The sequence below is a fragment of the Gorilla gorilla genome, chromosome 6 (assembly GCF_029281585.2).
Source record: "Gorilla gorilla gorilla isolate KB3781 chromosome 6, NHGRI_mGorGor1-v2.1_pri, whole genome shotgun sequence".
Taxonomy (NCBI): Eukaryota; Metazoa; Chordata; class Mammalia; order Primates; family Hominidae; genus Gorilla; species Gorilla gorilla.
Window position 1 is genome coordinate 29,263,494 of NC_073230.2, and position 13,771 is coordinate 29,277,264.

Consider the following 13,771-nt stretch of genomic DNA (forward strand, 5'->3'; position numbering starts at 1 on the left):
GAGCATGTTAGAGTAAACAATTCTCTGCAGGAGGATATTTGAAATGTTAGAAACTATCTTTTTTTGGGCAGAGTGATTGGCTCCTTTAGATTAAAGAGCAGTAAGTAATTAGATGAAAACTTTTATATGAATTTTACTTATTTACATTTAAATATTTAATTCATGTTGACCTGAAACAACTGCAAATCTGAATTCACATCAAATGAAATGTAGTGCCTGCTCTCAAAGCAAATATTCACACCATCTGTATTGTTGACATAGTGAGATGAGGAAATAACCATTTCTTTGCTTTAGTATTTTAATGACAGGTAAGTTTTGTGCCTATATGTGATCTAATCTAAAATTTGTACTTTTCAGCAGCGTAGAGATAGATTATACTTTCATGTAGTCATTTATTTATCAAATATTTATCACCGACCAGCTGTATCCCAAGCACTTTGCTGAGTACTTGATCTAATAAGGGAACAATGCATGGCCCACAACTCTGAAGAACTCTCATTTTTGACTTAGAGGGTTGTATGTTATATTCAAATATGGAATTACTGAGAAAAAGTCAATGTAGTCAATTCAATTCCCAAAGTAATTTTCATAAAGCCAGGCTATTTCCTTTATACTGTGGGGCCCACAGGGATAGGACTCTCTTGATCTCTCTCTCTTTAGTGGCAATCTTCATAAAGCAAGAGTTTAGACAGGTTGTGGTTGATGTACGGCCTCTCTGCATAATAAAATGTCTCAGCCCTGTCTTCTACTTGTGCAGTAGGTGAAAAGACAAGCATAGAGCTTGACTGTGGCTGCATTCTGTGTTTATTTTGCTATAAAATAGGAAAGAAAATTTAATTTCCTTCCTCTCTCCCCACCAGCAGAAAAAAAATTGATCTACCTAAATTCTCAGATGGTCCATTCAAACAACATATGCTTAAGGTGGTTGGGAACTTAGACAAAAAAGTGACAATGTGGTTGATGTTGTGTGGATATCTCCCACCCTCCTTTCTGTGTTGAGAATTTTTCCACACTTATTTTCTGCCTTAAAGGCTAGACATGATCTCAGCGTTGGCTGTAGTTCCTGCACAATGCAATTTCTAGTAATATGAGGAGTATCTTCACATTTTATGACAAATTGATTTTAGTATCTTAATGGTGTTTGACTTACATCGCATTTTATGCAAGTACTTGTAACTCTAAGGTCCAGATTAAATAAGTAAAATAATGGTGGACCAGAGAGAATGTGGAAGGCTATGTGGATTGTGCTCTGCCTTTAGGTGTTACCATGTCTGAAAAATAACAGGCCAGGTGTGGTGGCATACACCTGTAATCTCAGCACTTTGGGAGGCTGAGGTGGGAGGATCCCTTGAGCCCCAGAGTTTAAGACCAGTTTGAGCAACATGAGAAGACCCCATCTCAATAAAAAAGAGAAATTGCTAGATGAATTAGAGATTTTAATTGTAAAGCATCCATCCTATCTAGGATTGAATGATTACTTATCCTCTTTGTATCTGTATTAATTCATGAATTTTCAGGTCTACTGTGATGTGGAGCCAAAACGCCAAGCATTAGCCCAAGCAAACTTAGAACTGGCTGCAGCTACTGAAAAACTAGAGGCTATCAGGAAAAAGCTTGTGGTGAGTGCAAACTATGACATTGAAAAGGCTCCCAAGAGGTGGTCGCTGCCTCCACCTTAGGATTCCACCCTCAGACAGCACCATATCTGAGCCCTATCAAGCACAAAGGAATTCGATCTTCCATGAGTGTATTTCCTTATATACCATTCAGTAGGTATTTCTTATCTGCTCTATGCTAGACGCTGAACTGGGAAAGTGCAAATGTTCATGGTTTCTACAGCTAAGAAACATTTGCAGTCTGATAGTGGAAAGGGAAGGGCAGCACATAGTGATTCCAGGTAAGGCTTCTGGAGTCAGACTATCTGGCTTATATCTTGGCTCCACTGTTTACTGTTGCATCCCGTACAAGGTAGTTAACCTCTATGAGCCTCTGTTTTCTAATCTGTGAAATAGGTATTATAAAAATAAGCATTTCTTTCTCTTTCTTTCTTTCTCTCTCTCCTTCCTTCCTTTTTTTTTTTCTTTCTTTCTTTCCTTTCCCCTCCCTCTCTCCCTCCCTTCCTTCCTTCTTTTTATTTTAAGTGCCAGGGTGGATGTTCAGGCTTGTTACACAGGTAAATATGTGCCGTGGTGGTTTGCTGCTCCTATCAACCAGTCACCTAGGTATTAAGCCTGTCATGCATTAGCTATTTTTCCTGAATAGTGTCCATTTCTTAGGTAGAACTGTGGGGATTTAAATAAGAGTAATTCATATTAAGAATTTTCCATAGTACTTGGCACATAGTAAGTGCTTAGAAAATGTTTTTGGCTCGGCGCAGTGGCTCACACCTGTAATCCCAGCACTTTGGGAGGCTGAGGTGGGCAGATCACGACATCAGGAGATCGAGACCATCCTGGCTAACACGGTGAAACCCCGTCTCTACTAAAAATACAAAAAAAAATTTAGCCGGGCGTCGTGGCGGGTGCCTGTAGTCCCAGCTACTCAGGAGGCTGAGGCTGGAGAATGGCGTGAACCCAGGAAGCGGAGCTTGCAGTGAGCCAAGATCACACCACTGCACTCCAGCCTGGGCGACAGAGCAAGACTCCGTCTCAAACAACAAAAAGAAAAGAAAATATTTTCAATGAATATTATATGTACTACTAAATACCACTACTGTTCTTACAAATATGTAAACCACTCATCCTAGTCCAGCATTATCGATATATACGTGGCTACATACAGAAAACACTAAAAAGTACCGAGCCCGAAGAAATTAGAGGAAGTTCCTTAGTGAAGGTGGATTGACATGGGCTTTAGATGTTGGTTAGGAACCACCAGGATAACTAGGATGGGAAAGGTGTTCCTGACAGAAAGCAAGGAAAAGAGGGAAGGAGCAGTTGGGACGCTTGAAGTGTCCAGCAAGTCAGAGCCCTGCGATGAATGTTTTGGAGAGTATCAGGGAATCATGAAAGATGAACTTGCAAAGGTGAGCATAGGCTTTCCTTCCCTTTCACACTACAGAATTTAAATTTTATCTGATTGGTGACATTAAGCCTTTGAAAGATTTTAACAAGTTAATGATACAACCAAAATGAATGGATGCTGGAAGAAGAAAAGAACCTAGAGGCAGGCAGACAAGTTAGAAAGCCACTGTCGTGGATCCTGTTAGGGCCTCAGCTCAGGCAGGAGCAGTCATGATGGAGGGAGAGAGATTACGATCAAGGCTGGTTGATGGGATACAGAGAGACGGGAGGAATACAGGAGCAGGATGAGGAGCGTGAGGTGCTGGCAGGGCAGCCAGCAGAGTGATGAGGCGGCACAACCCTGGCAGCTTACAGAAACCCCTGGAGCTTCAGTTTCTCATCTGTCAAGTAGTGGTAACAGCAACTCTCAAGGTGGCCATGTGTGATTTTGGGCTACTCAGCTTCCAGTCTGCCACCTTTGAGTGAAAACAGCTTGATTTTCTTTAGGGAAGAATCTCTCTGCATTGGATGCACTCAGGTGAGGCTTTTAGCAGGAGTGACCTTGCCTTTTCAAGGACTAGATATATGATCCAGCCTTTCCCAACTTGATCCCCCATCTCTAGAGTTTGAGTCATGAGCAAAAGGAATAAAGGACTGAAAACAGAGTGCATACATTGCAAAGATAGTGTCCTGATGAGACTTGTAAACAGCTCCTGCTCCCGAGACCCTTTGGAGCATCTTGGTGCCTGTATGTGGTTCTTAGCCTTTCTTTCCCTCCTAAGAGCTCCCCCATCTACTTCGGGCAAGCTCCTTCAGCTTACGTTAGCTAGAAGGGAGTAGGTATTTCTTTCCATCATTCCCACCTGTGATTCCTGATGCATTAAGATACTATTTAGTGTGCAACACACAGTAGACACTTCATAAATCTTAGTTCCCACCCTCTTCCTATAGAAAAATCCATACGTAAGTGTGCAGCAGTCATGACTGGAGTTTGAGAGAAAAGCCTGGGTCAGGAATATATATTTGGGAATGGTTGGTGTGTTAGTCTGTTCTCACATTGCTATAAAGAAATACCTGATACTGGGTAACTTACAAAGAAAGGGGTTTAATTGGCACATGATTCTGCAGGCTGTACAGGAAGCATAGCAGTTCCTGCTTTGGGCGGGGCCTCAGGAAACTTTCAACTATGGCAGAAAGCAAAGGGGGATCAGGCATCTTACATGGCAGAAGCAGGAGTGAGAGATGGGCCTTTTTTGTGTTGAGGTATGTGCCTTCCATACCTAGTTTGCTGAGCATTTTTATCGTAAAGGGATATTGAATTTTGTTGAGTGCTTTTTTAGCATCTATTGAAATGATCACGCAGTTTTTGTTATTTATTCTCTTAATGAGATGTATCACATTTACTCATTTGCATATGAACTGTTCTTGTATCCCTGGGTTGAATCCCACGTGATCATGCTGAATAATCTTTTCAATGTGTGTTGTATTCAGTTTGCTGGTATTTTGTTGAGAATTTTTGCATCTGTCTTCATCTGAGATACTGACTGTAGTTTCTTGTGTTCTTGTCTAGTTTTGGTGTCAGGTAATGCTGGTCTCATCAAATGAGTGTGGAAGTATTCCCTCTTCAATTTTTTGAAAAAGTTTGAGTAGAATTGGTATTATTCAACTGTTTGGTAGATTTCAACAGTAAAGCCATTAGGTCCTAGGGTTTTCTTTGATGGAGACTTTTTATTATTGCTTCAATCTCATTACTCATTACTGGTTTGTTCAGGCTTTCTATTTCTTCACGGTTCAATCTTGGTAGAGTGTATATGCGCAGGAATATTTTCATTTCTTATAGATTTTCCAATATGTTGGCATATACATGTTCATAGTAGTTTCTAATGATCCTTTGTATTTCTGTGGTATCCGTTGTTATATATCCATTTTCATTTATTATTTTATTTGGGTCTTCTCTCCTTTTTTTTCTTTATAGGTTAGTTGATTTTGTTTATCTTTTGAAAAAATGAACTTTTCATTTCATTGACATTTTGTATTTTTTAGTCTCAGTCGTTTATTTATGCTCTGATTTTTCTCATTTCTTTCCTTCTAAAAATTTTGTGTTTGATTTGTTCTTATTATTTTAGTTCCTTGAGGTGTATCATTAGGTTTGTTATTTGAATGTTGTTTATTTTTCTATGTAGGCATTTGATGTATTGCTGTAAGCTTCTCTCCTAGTATTGCTTTTGCTGTATTCCATAGACCGAATATATTAGGTTTCCATTTTAATTTGTTTCAAAAAATTTTTAAATTTCCTTCTTAATGTCATTGACCCACTGATTAGGAACATGTTTAATTTTCCTATGTTCATATAGTTGCCAGCGTTCCTCTTGTTTTTTATTTCTAGTTTTATTCCATTGTGATCAGAAAAGTTACTTGATATGATTTTTCCTTTTTTGAATTTGTAGAGACTTGTTTTGTGACCTAATATGTGGTCAGTCCTGGAGAATGTTCCATGTGCTGATGAAAAGAATTTGTCAGGCTGGGCGTGGTGGCTCACGCCTATAATCCCAGCACTTTGAGAGGGTGAGGTGGGCAGATCACGAGGTCAGGAGATCGAGACCATGTTGGCCAACATGGTGAAACCCCGTCTGTCCTAAAAATACAAAAATTAGCTGGGCGTGGTGGCACGCGCTTGTAGTCCCAGCTACTCAGAAGGCTGAGGCAGGGGAATCACTTGAAGCTGGGAGGTGAAGGCTGCAGGGAGCCGAGATCGTGCCATTGCACTCCAGCCTGGATGACAGAGTGAGACTCTGTCTCAAAAAAAAAAAAAAAAAAAAGAAAAGAATTTGTATTCTGCAGCTGTTAGATGAAATGTTCTATAAATATCACATAGACCTATGTGGTCTAGTGTTTAGTTTATCATTGATGTTTCTTTGTTGATTTCATGTCTGGTTGATCTGTCTGTTAGTGAGCGTAGGGTGTTGAAGTCCCCTGCTATTACTGTATTTCAGTCTATCCACTTAGATCTATTCATGTTTACTATTTATACTTCTTTCTTTGAACGAGCTTTCTACATCTTGCTCTTTTTAAACTCCCTCTTGAACTCCAGTGACTGTTAGATGTGCTCTTTTGAGGTCATTCTCTGTAGACATTTGTTGGTTTCATCATTTTTCCTTTTTTCACCTCTGTGTATTTTCAAATAGCCTGTCTTTGAAATTACTGATTCTTTCTTCTGCTTTACTCATTCTGCTCTTTAAAGCCTCAAATTCATTTTTTACTTCAGCAAATATATTTCTCAGTTCCAGGATTTTTAAAAAATTATTTCAATCTCTTAAACTTCTGATAAATTTCTGAATTGCTTTTCTGTATTATCTTGGAGTTGGCTGAGTTTTCTTAAACTGCTGTTTTGAATTATTGATCTGAGAGCTCCCACATCATCATCTCATTAGAGTTGGTCATTCGCTCCTTGCTTTGTTTATTTGGAGAGGTCATGGCTCCCTGTTTGCTGCTGTCTCTTGTGGATATACATCTATGGCTTTACATTGAAGGATTAGTTATTTATGCTAGTCTTTGCTGACTGGCTTGTTTTGGTCTTTCTAGAGTATGTTTGCTTAGAGGTTATTTGTAGTCACCTGTTGAGTTCCTTAATTCTAGATCACTGCTTCCTTTTCGGCACTATATGGAACATTAAGCTCAGGTTTGCCTTGACTCTTAGAAATGCTTGAAGTACTGACCATCCTGAATTGAGGGTAAGGGGCCCCAAGAAGATACTCTGGCTTTGTGGGAAAGCTAGCTGGGGGTTTGTGCCCAGAAGACCCATGGAGTGTGCCTCGTACAGTGTGGTGCTGTTGAACAGCCACTCTGATTTGGCATCTCCTTTGACTGAGATGAAGAAGAGAATTTCATGGGCTGGAGATGCTAGTCTGACCTTCCCTCTTTATCACTAGATGCTTTCAGGGATTTTTGTCTCTGTAGGCACTTGGAATACTTCCTGTGGGTTACGGTAAAAAGCAGTTTTCTTGCAAGGGACTGTAAGATGGCTGAGTGGGAAAAATGGCTGTCCACCTCAGTCTCACTTTCTCCAGTGTAGGAACTACGAGTCTGGGGGGCATTTTCTACGTGCAGTACCTGAGTAGATTTTGGTAGGGGCATTGCAAATAGAGACGTTCTTTCTTCTGCTGCTCAGAGTGTTTTACTTCTCTGTGGCTCTGGGTAGTGTCTCTGAGTTCCAGGATGTTGCTGGTGATAGTCTTACCACTGGATATTTGTTTTGGGTTTTCTGTAGGGGAGAGTGAAGCCAGATTACTTCCACTCTGCCCTTCTGGTGACATCCCTTTGTGTTCTCAAACTTTTGCACAACTATTCTTAGGTAAAGGTTAATTTTTTTTACATTTAACATTTAAAAATGTAAAATCCATTCTTTACTCATAGGCCACACAAAACCAGATGGCTGCTAGATTTGGTGTGTGGATCCTAGTGCCTAGTACCTAGTGGGTACTGACCTTTGCTGTGTACTAATACTGAAAGCTACTTGGGATCTGGTACTTTATCATCTGCTAATTCTCCCTGTTCTCCTAGATCAAGCTTGGACTTTAGGGGAACTCCTTGGAGAAAATACTTGATCAGTTTCCCTGTTATTCCACACACCCTACACATCAGTGTACGCCTCATCCTAACATGTGAACTTTTACTTGCTTTCTGTCTTCCACACTATGAGCTCCTTAAAGTCTTTTAACTTTTTATGCCTAGCACCTGACACATGAGAGGAACTCAAAAACTATTAGTTAAATTAACAAACAGAACCATATTTTATATTTTAATTAAAAGGTTTATTTTGTTCTAGTTGAAGGACTCACTTTCCTTTTAGCAATCAATGAACATTTTGTAACACTGGACTAGGCACTGGAGTCAGAGGGACACAGAAGGCTCAGTCCCTGCTCTGAAAAATCTTACAGATTTACTAAATGCTGTTTAATTTGCTAAGTGCTGCCAAGGGAGGTTGCATTGGCTACCACTGGAGCACAAAGAATGGAGTTGGTCAGTTCTGCACGTGAGGATGGGGTTGGGTGCTCAGCAAAGTTTTGGAGGAGCAGTTTCCTCTTGAATCCAGTCTTAAAAGATGAATAGGTTTTCACCCAGAAGATAGGGAAAGGGCATTTCAAGAAAGAGGGTCACGTGTCCTGTGGACAATGAGTACCTCAACATGACTGAAGAGTAGAGTATAAATGTCAGTGTGTGGGGTCACTTGTGGTGAAAAGTGAGGCAGGGACATGATCACACGGGAAATTGCAAGGTGTTGGTTAAGAGGTAAGTGTTTGTCCTATAGGCCAGAATATACTAAGCTCCCTAATATTGAAGACTCTTCTTAATGCCAAAAAAAGTCCCTGACAGTCATGAATAGTAGTTGTATTTTCTTTTAACCATGTTATAGACAATGATGAAGGCGAACGTAGATTCAGTGGGCCCTAGCAGAATAAACTAGCCCCAGTAGGGATCTGTGAGCCATATATGAGAACTGCCACTGTCAGACAGGGAGAGCAATTGAAGAACTGCAGTTGGGCACAGGAGGGATAAATTGATCACATTTGCCTTTTGGAAAGATATCTGTGGGCCAGTGAACAAAGGGGAAGAGACTGGAAGCAGAATGAACATGGATGAGGGAAGCAGAATGAAAACAAAAGAAAGTCAAGGAGAGAAACTTGGGTTATAAACAGTTTATAAACTGGGTACAGAATGATGATATCTGAAAGAGCAAGGAAAAGAGATGGTTAGGAAGGTGAATGAGGAGCCAGGAGAGATTGTTGTCATGGCGGCCAAGGTAGGGAAGGGAACCATCACCTGGAATAAATAGTAAAGAGGCCAGATACCACAGTGCATCTGAGCATAGGCTGTGGGGCCAAACATCACGTGTTACATCTTAGCCCAGTACTTTCCATCTTTGTGAGCTTGAGTAACTTTTTTGCTTCATTGACTCTCTAATTTCCTCACCTATAAAATGAAGAAATCTCTCTGAGACTTACTGAACTGATCAAATGCATTAACACATGTAAAATACTTAAAATAGTGCTGGGTGCTTGCTAGAGGATCAATAACTGTTAGTTTTTGTTTTTGTTTTTGTTTTTTTACAAACAATGATTAGTAACTTGAGAGAATAAAGTTTGTTTATCAGATCACATGTTTCAGTAAAATGGTAGAGAAGAACAAAGAAAAAAGTGATAGGAATGAAAGTCAGATTACAATAGATGAAGGAGAGAATGAGTGGTGAGAAAAGAAAAACAGCAGGAATAGAGTTTTCTACAGAGAAAAATTTTTTGAAAACAAGGAGAAAGGTACAAGCAATTTTAAGAGTCCCTCAGAAAATATTTTGGAAACCTAATCTTACTTATTTTAGAGTAAAATCATCTTGATGATTATATATTTGCTTTGAACTTTTTTTTTTTTTCCTTTTGAGACAGAGTTTTGTTCTTATTGCCTAGGCTGGAGTGCAGTGGCGCATTCTCAGCTCATTACAACCTCCACCTCCGAGGTTCAAGCAATTCTCCTGCCTCAGCCTCCCGAGTAGCTGGCATTACAGGCCTGCACCACCATGCCTGGCTAATTTTGTATTTTTAGTACAGACTGGGTTTCTCCATGTTGGTCAGGCTGGTCTCAAACTCCTGACCTCAGGTGATCCGCTTGCCTCGCATCCCAAAATTCTGGGATTACAGGCTTGAGCCACCACACCCAGCCCTTGAACTATTTTTTCTAGTATATGTACAGTTTACACATTTATGTTGATATTAACTGTATTCATGTGAGACACTAGTGCTCCTTTCAAATCTCTGAATACACACAAAACAGTCAGTGTAAGCTCAAATCAACAATTAGACATTCCTATGAAAGTAGTAGATTGTCATCTTTAAGCATGCTTGGAATCCTGGCTGTTATACCAGGTTAGTACTTATTCCTGGTGAACATTCACTAATGCCCTTAAGAGTTACATGCCAAGGGCCAACTTTTACCCAAACATTTGCCATTAAGTTACATTTTCATTCAATGAGAAAAATGAACCAAAGTGAATTTGTATCCCATTTGAAATAAACTCCAGTGATATTTGCACACCAAGCTAACTTACCATGTGCTTGCTGAATGTGCTGTGCCATATTTTACATGCATTAAGACACATTTTATTCCATAGCACACCTACCTATGAAGTAGGTATTACTAGGAGTAGTCCCATTTTACACATGAGAAAATGTAAAGCTCACATAAAGTGAAAAATGAGCCCACACCACCAGGGTCAGTAAGAGGCAGAGGAACTAGAACCAAGACATCATTCATTCATTTGAGACAGTCTCATTCCATCACCCAGGTTGGAGTGCAGTGGCACGATCTCAGCTCATTACAAACTTGACTCCTAGGTTCAAGCAATATTTGTGCCTCAGCCTCCTGGGTAGCTGGATTACAGGCTTGTGCCACCATGCCCGGCTAATTTTTTGTATTTTTAGTAGAGATGGAGTTTCACCCTGCTGGCCAAGCCGATCTTGAAGTCCTGACCTCAGGTGATCCACCTGCCTCGGCCTCCCAAAGTGCTGGGATTACAGGCGTAAGCCACTGTGCCTGGCAGAACCAAGACATTTTTAAATTCAAAGCTGGATACTCTTAACTATACAGTATACCATGTGTGATTTGACTGGGAAGCCTGGAAGTATTTGCTCTGTCTCTTCACAACTGGAACTTCTCAAACATCTATTTTGTGAAATGCCTTCCATTAAGTTGGTCCAGGACTCAGAAGGTTTGGGTTCATAGCCTTGTTTTTTCACTCACTTGCTAGTGAAACTATAGCAAATCACTCAACTGATCTTTGTCTCAGTTTCCTCACCTGCAAGTTATATAAGGCATTGTCTGCTTTATTCACCTTCATTCTCCAGCAAGCATACAGCAGAGTTTTTCAACTGCTGTATGACATGCAACACCTCAACAGATTGAATGCAATAGCAGGTATAAGAATCTAACAGTCTTCTGTTAAATAAGTCATTAAAATTAGGTTTGCAAAAATCTAAATGCCATTTTTCATTATTTTTGTTTTGTTAATATTATTTTTAATAAAATTATGCTAATACACGGTGAGCTTATTAATATTAAATAAATTAATTTTTAAATTTTTTTCAGCTTTAACTTCTAATACCACAAATATTACTTGATATCATCTGTATGAACCAGTGCCCTTTAGGGTTCTGAATGTAACAGAGTTTTGAGACCAAAAATTTTGAGAACCATTGCCTTCTACTGTCCTAGATATTATTCTATAAATCATCAAAGTTAATCCTCAAAAAAATACCCTTTGAGCTAGGTAACATTATTAATTCCATTTTTAAGATAATGAAGCTGAAGCATAGAGAAGGTAAATAAATAGCCCCAACTTGATACTGCTTAGCTGGTAGCAGCATCCAAATATCAACCCAAGGAGTCTGATACCAGAGCCTTCATGTGCTTCTGTGTTTGGTAAAACTATAAGTACTCTTAATAACCCAAAATAGACCTGTAATATTTTTACTTCAATCTTATTTCTTTTTTTTTTTTTTTTTAAGACGGAGTCTTGCTCTTGTTTCCCAGGCTGGAGTGCAATGGCATGATCTCCGTTCACTACAGCTTCTGCCTTCCAGGTTCAAGCAGTTCTCCTGCCTCAGCCTCCCGAGTAGCTGGGATTACAGGCACCCGCCACGACGCCCGGCTAATTTTTGTATTTTTAGTAGAGACAAGGTTTCGCCATGTTGGCCAGGCTGGTCTTGAACTCCTGACCTTGTGATCTGCCTGCCTCAGCCTCCCAAAGTGCTGAGATTACAGGCATGACCCACCGCATCCGGCCATATTTCAATCTTATTTCTACCTGGTGATGTATAATATCTCCATCAATTCTCATAAATTTAATGCTGTTTTGCATATTAATCTTAAATTTGATGTATATACATATTTGTGTATATATACATATTGCTTTAGCAATATAAAGTAATGGTGAAATAACTGGGTCATCGACAAATACAGTCTGTCTCTAAATTATTAATAGATTATATTCTGTAAGTTTTCTTGTTAAAGTTTCTTGGAACTTTGCATGCATCTGCAAAAGCAATGTTATAAATCTTATTAGGTTTCTTGGAACTTAATATGCTAGCAAGATACCATAGTGAGGAGTCTCACAAGCATTTGACATCTTAGTCAAGACTTTTTGTCTATAAGTGATATGAGCTCATTCAAAATACCTTAGCCAAAAAGGACGCAAAGACAAACTCATGGACAAAAGGTGACCAGGGGACCCAAGAGATCCAGGAAACAAGAAGCTGCCATGAACTTCTCTTGGAGTCTCTAGGGCTGTGTGACTTCTCATCTTGCTTCTCTTTGTACGTCCCTTTCGTCCTTTTCTCTTTCTCCACAATGGTTTTCTGTTTTTTTCTGTGCCCCAGTGGAAGGTGTTCCCTCTTTAAATGAAGCCCTCTGATTCACACATCCTCCCAGGTCTTTCAGTGCTGAAGACAATGGATTATCTCTGAGTTTCAGTCCCTACATCCAGAAGAGAAAAATGTGGGTCAGGCAGTGGCTCATGCCTGTAATCCCAGCACTTGGGGAGGCCAAGGTGGGTGGATCACTTGAGACCAGGAGTTCAAGACCAGCCCGGCCAACATGGCGAAACCTCATCTCCACTAAATCTACAAAAATTAGCCGGGTGTGGTGGTGCACACCTGTAATCCCAGCTACTCCGGAGACTGAGGCACAGGAATCACTTGAACCTGGGGGGCAGAGGTTGCAGTGAGCTGAGATTGCACCATTGCATCCAGCCTGAGCAACAGAGCAATACTCATTCCAAAAAAAATGAAAAAGAAAAATCCGATTGGCGAAGCTGGGTCTAAAGGGCTCAGTAATTAACACCCCTCTTCACTGCCTGAATTATGAACCCAAAGAGAAAAGAATCAGTGGGTGGAGAAACGAAACAAGTCACTGTTGTCTTCAATAAAGCTGGTTGGAGGATGAGGCTTGGGTGCAAGAGCAGAGGGGGATGATAGTGCACCCACGGCGTATTTGCATCTTCAGCGAACATCCATTCACCCCGGTCGCTCCCTGCATTCTGCCCAGTGGAGGCAGAAGGGGAGAAGACCACATCTTGAACTGTTAGTTTATGGTGGCACTGATGTGTTTATTTCATTATATCCTTCTTTTCCTTCTTCCCTAAAATACGTATGGTAAAGGGGCAAAGGTTAATGGGGGGAAGAGGTTTGTCCATTTACCTTACAGTAACAGATGTTTTAAGATGATGGTAATCTCTCTGTTTTAACTAAAAATGACTCAAAAGTTAATTCAACTCTGATTCAGGATCTGGATCGAAATCTGAGCAGACTCACAGCTTCATTTGAAAAAGCAACAGCTGAGAAAGTCCGGTGTCAAGAAGAGGTGAACCAAACCAACAAAACCATCAAATTAGCTAACAGACTTGTCAAGGAACTTGAGGCAAGTTAAACCTTTTCTTCCAAACATTCTAACTAAAATGTTCAGATCAGCTTGTGGGTATTTTATTATTTGCCATCAATAATAACTAAATAGACATGGAATTAACAACAAAGGATAATATTTGATAATCACTCATACTGTGGCTCTAACTAACCAGAAGGAAGAAATGTTCAAGTACATATCTTTTAATATATAGTCCTGAACTCAATGTGCCATCAGTCTGATCTCCAACAAAAACAGGGAAGACATATACTTTATCAGAATTTAGTGGTCTTGTATCCACTTTAAGACAATGGAGTACATCAGCT

The 13,771-nt window shown here is 40.0% G+C and overlaps 1 protein-coding gene across 1 annotated transcript in view; it reads left to right on the forward strand.

Moving 5' to 3' along the window:
* Positions 1-13,771, forward strand: part of DNAH11 (dynein axonemal heavy chain 11) — a 359,011-nt gene that overhangs the window by 244,918 nt on the left and 100,322 nt on the right. The window contains exons 61-62 of the mRNA XM_055347302.2: positions 1,518-1,619; positions 13,329-13,467. Coding sequence (XP_055203277.1) covers positions 1,518-1,619; positions 13,329-13,467 — 241 coding nt within the window. The remainder of the gene's footprint in view (positions 1-1,517; positions 1,620-13,328; positions 13,468-13,771) is intronic.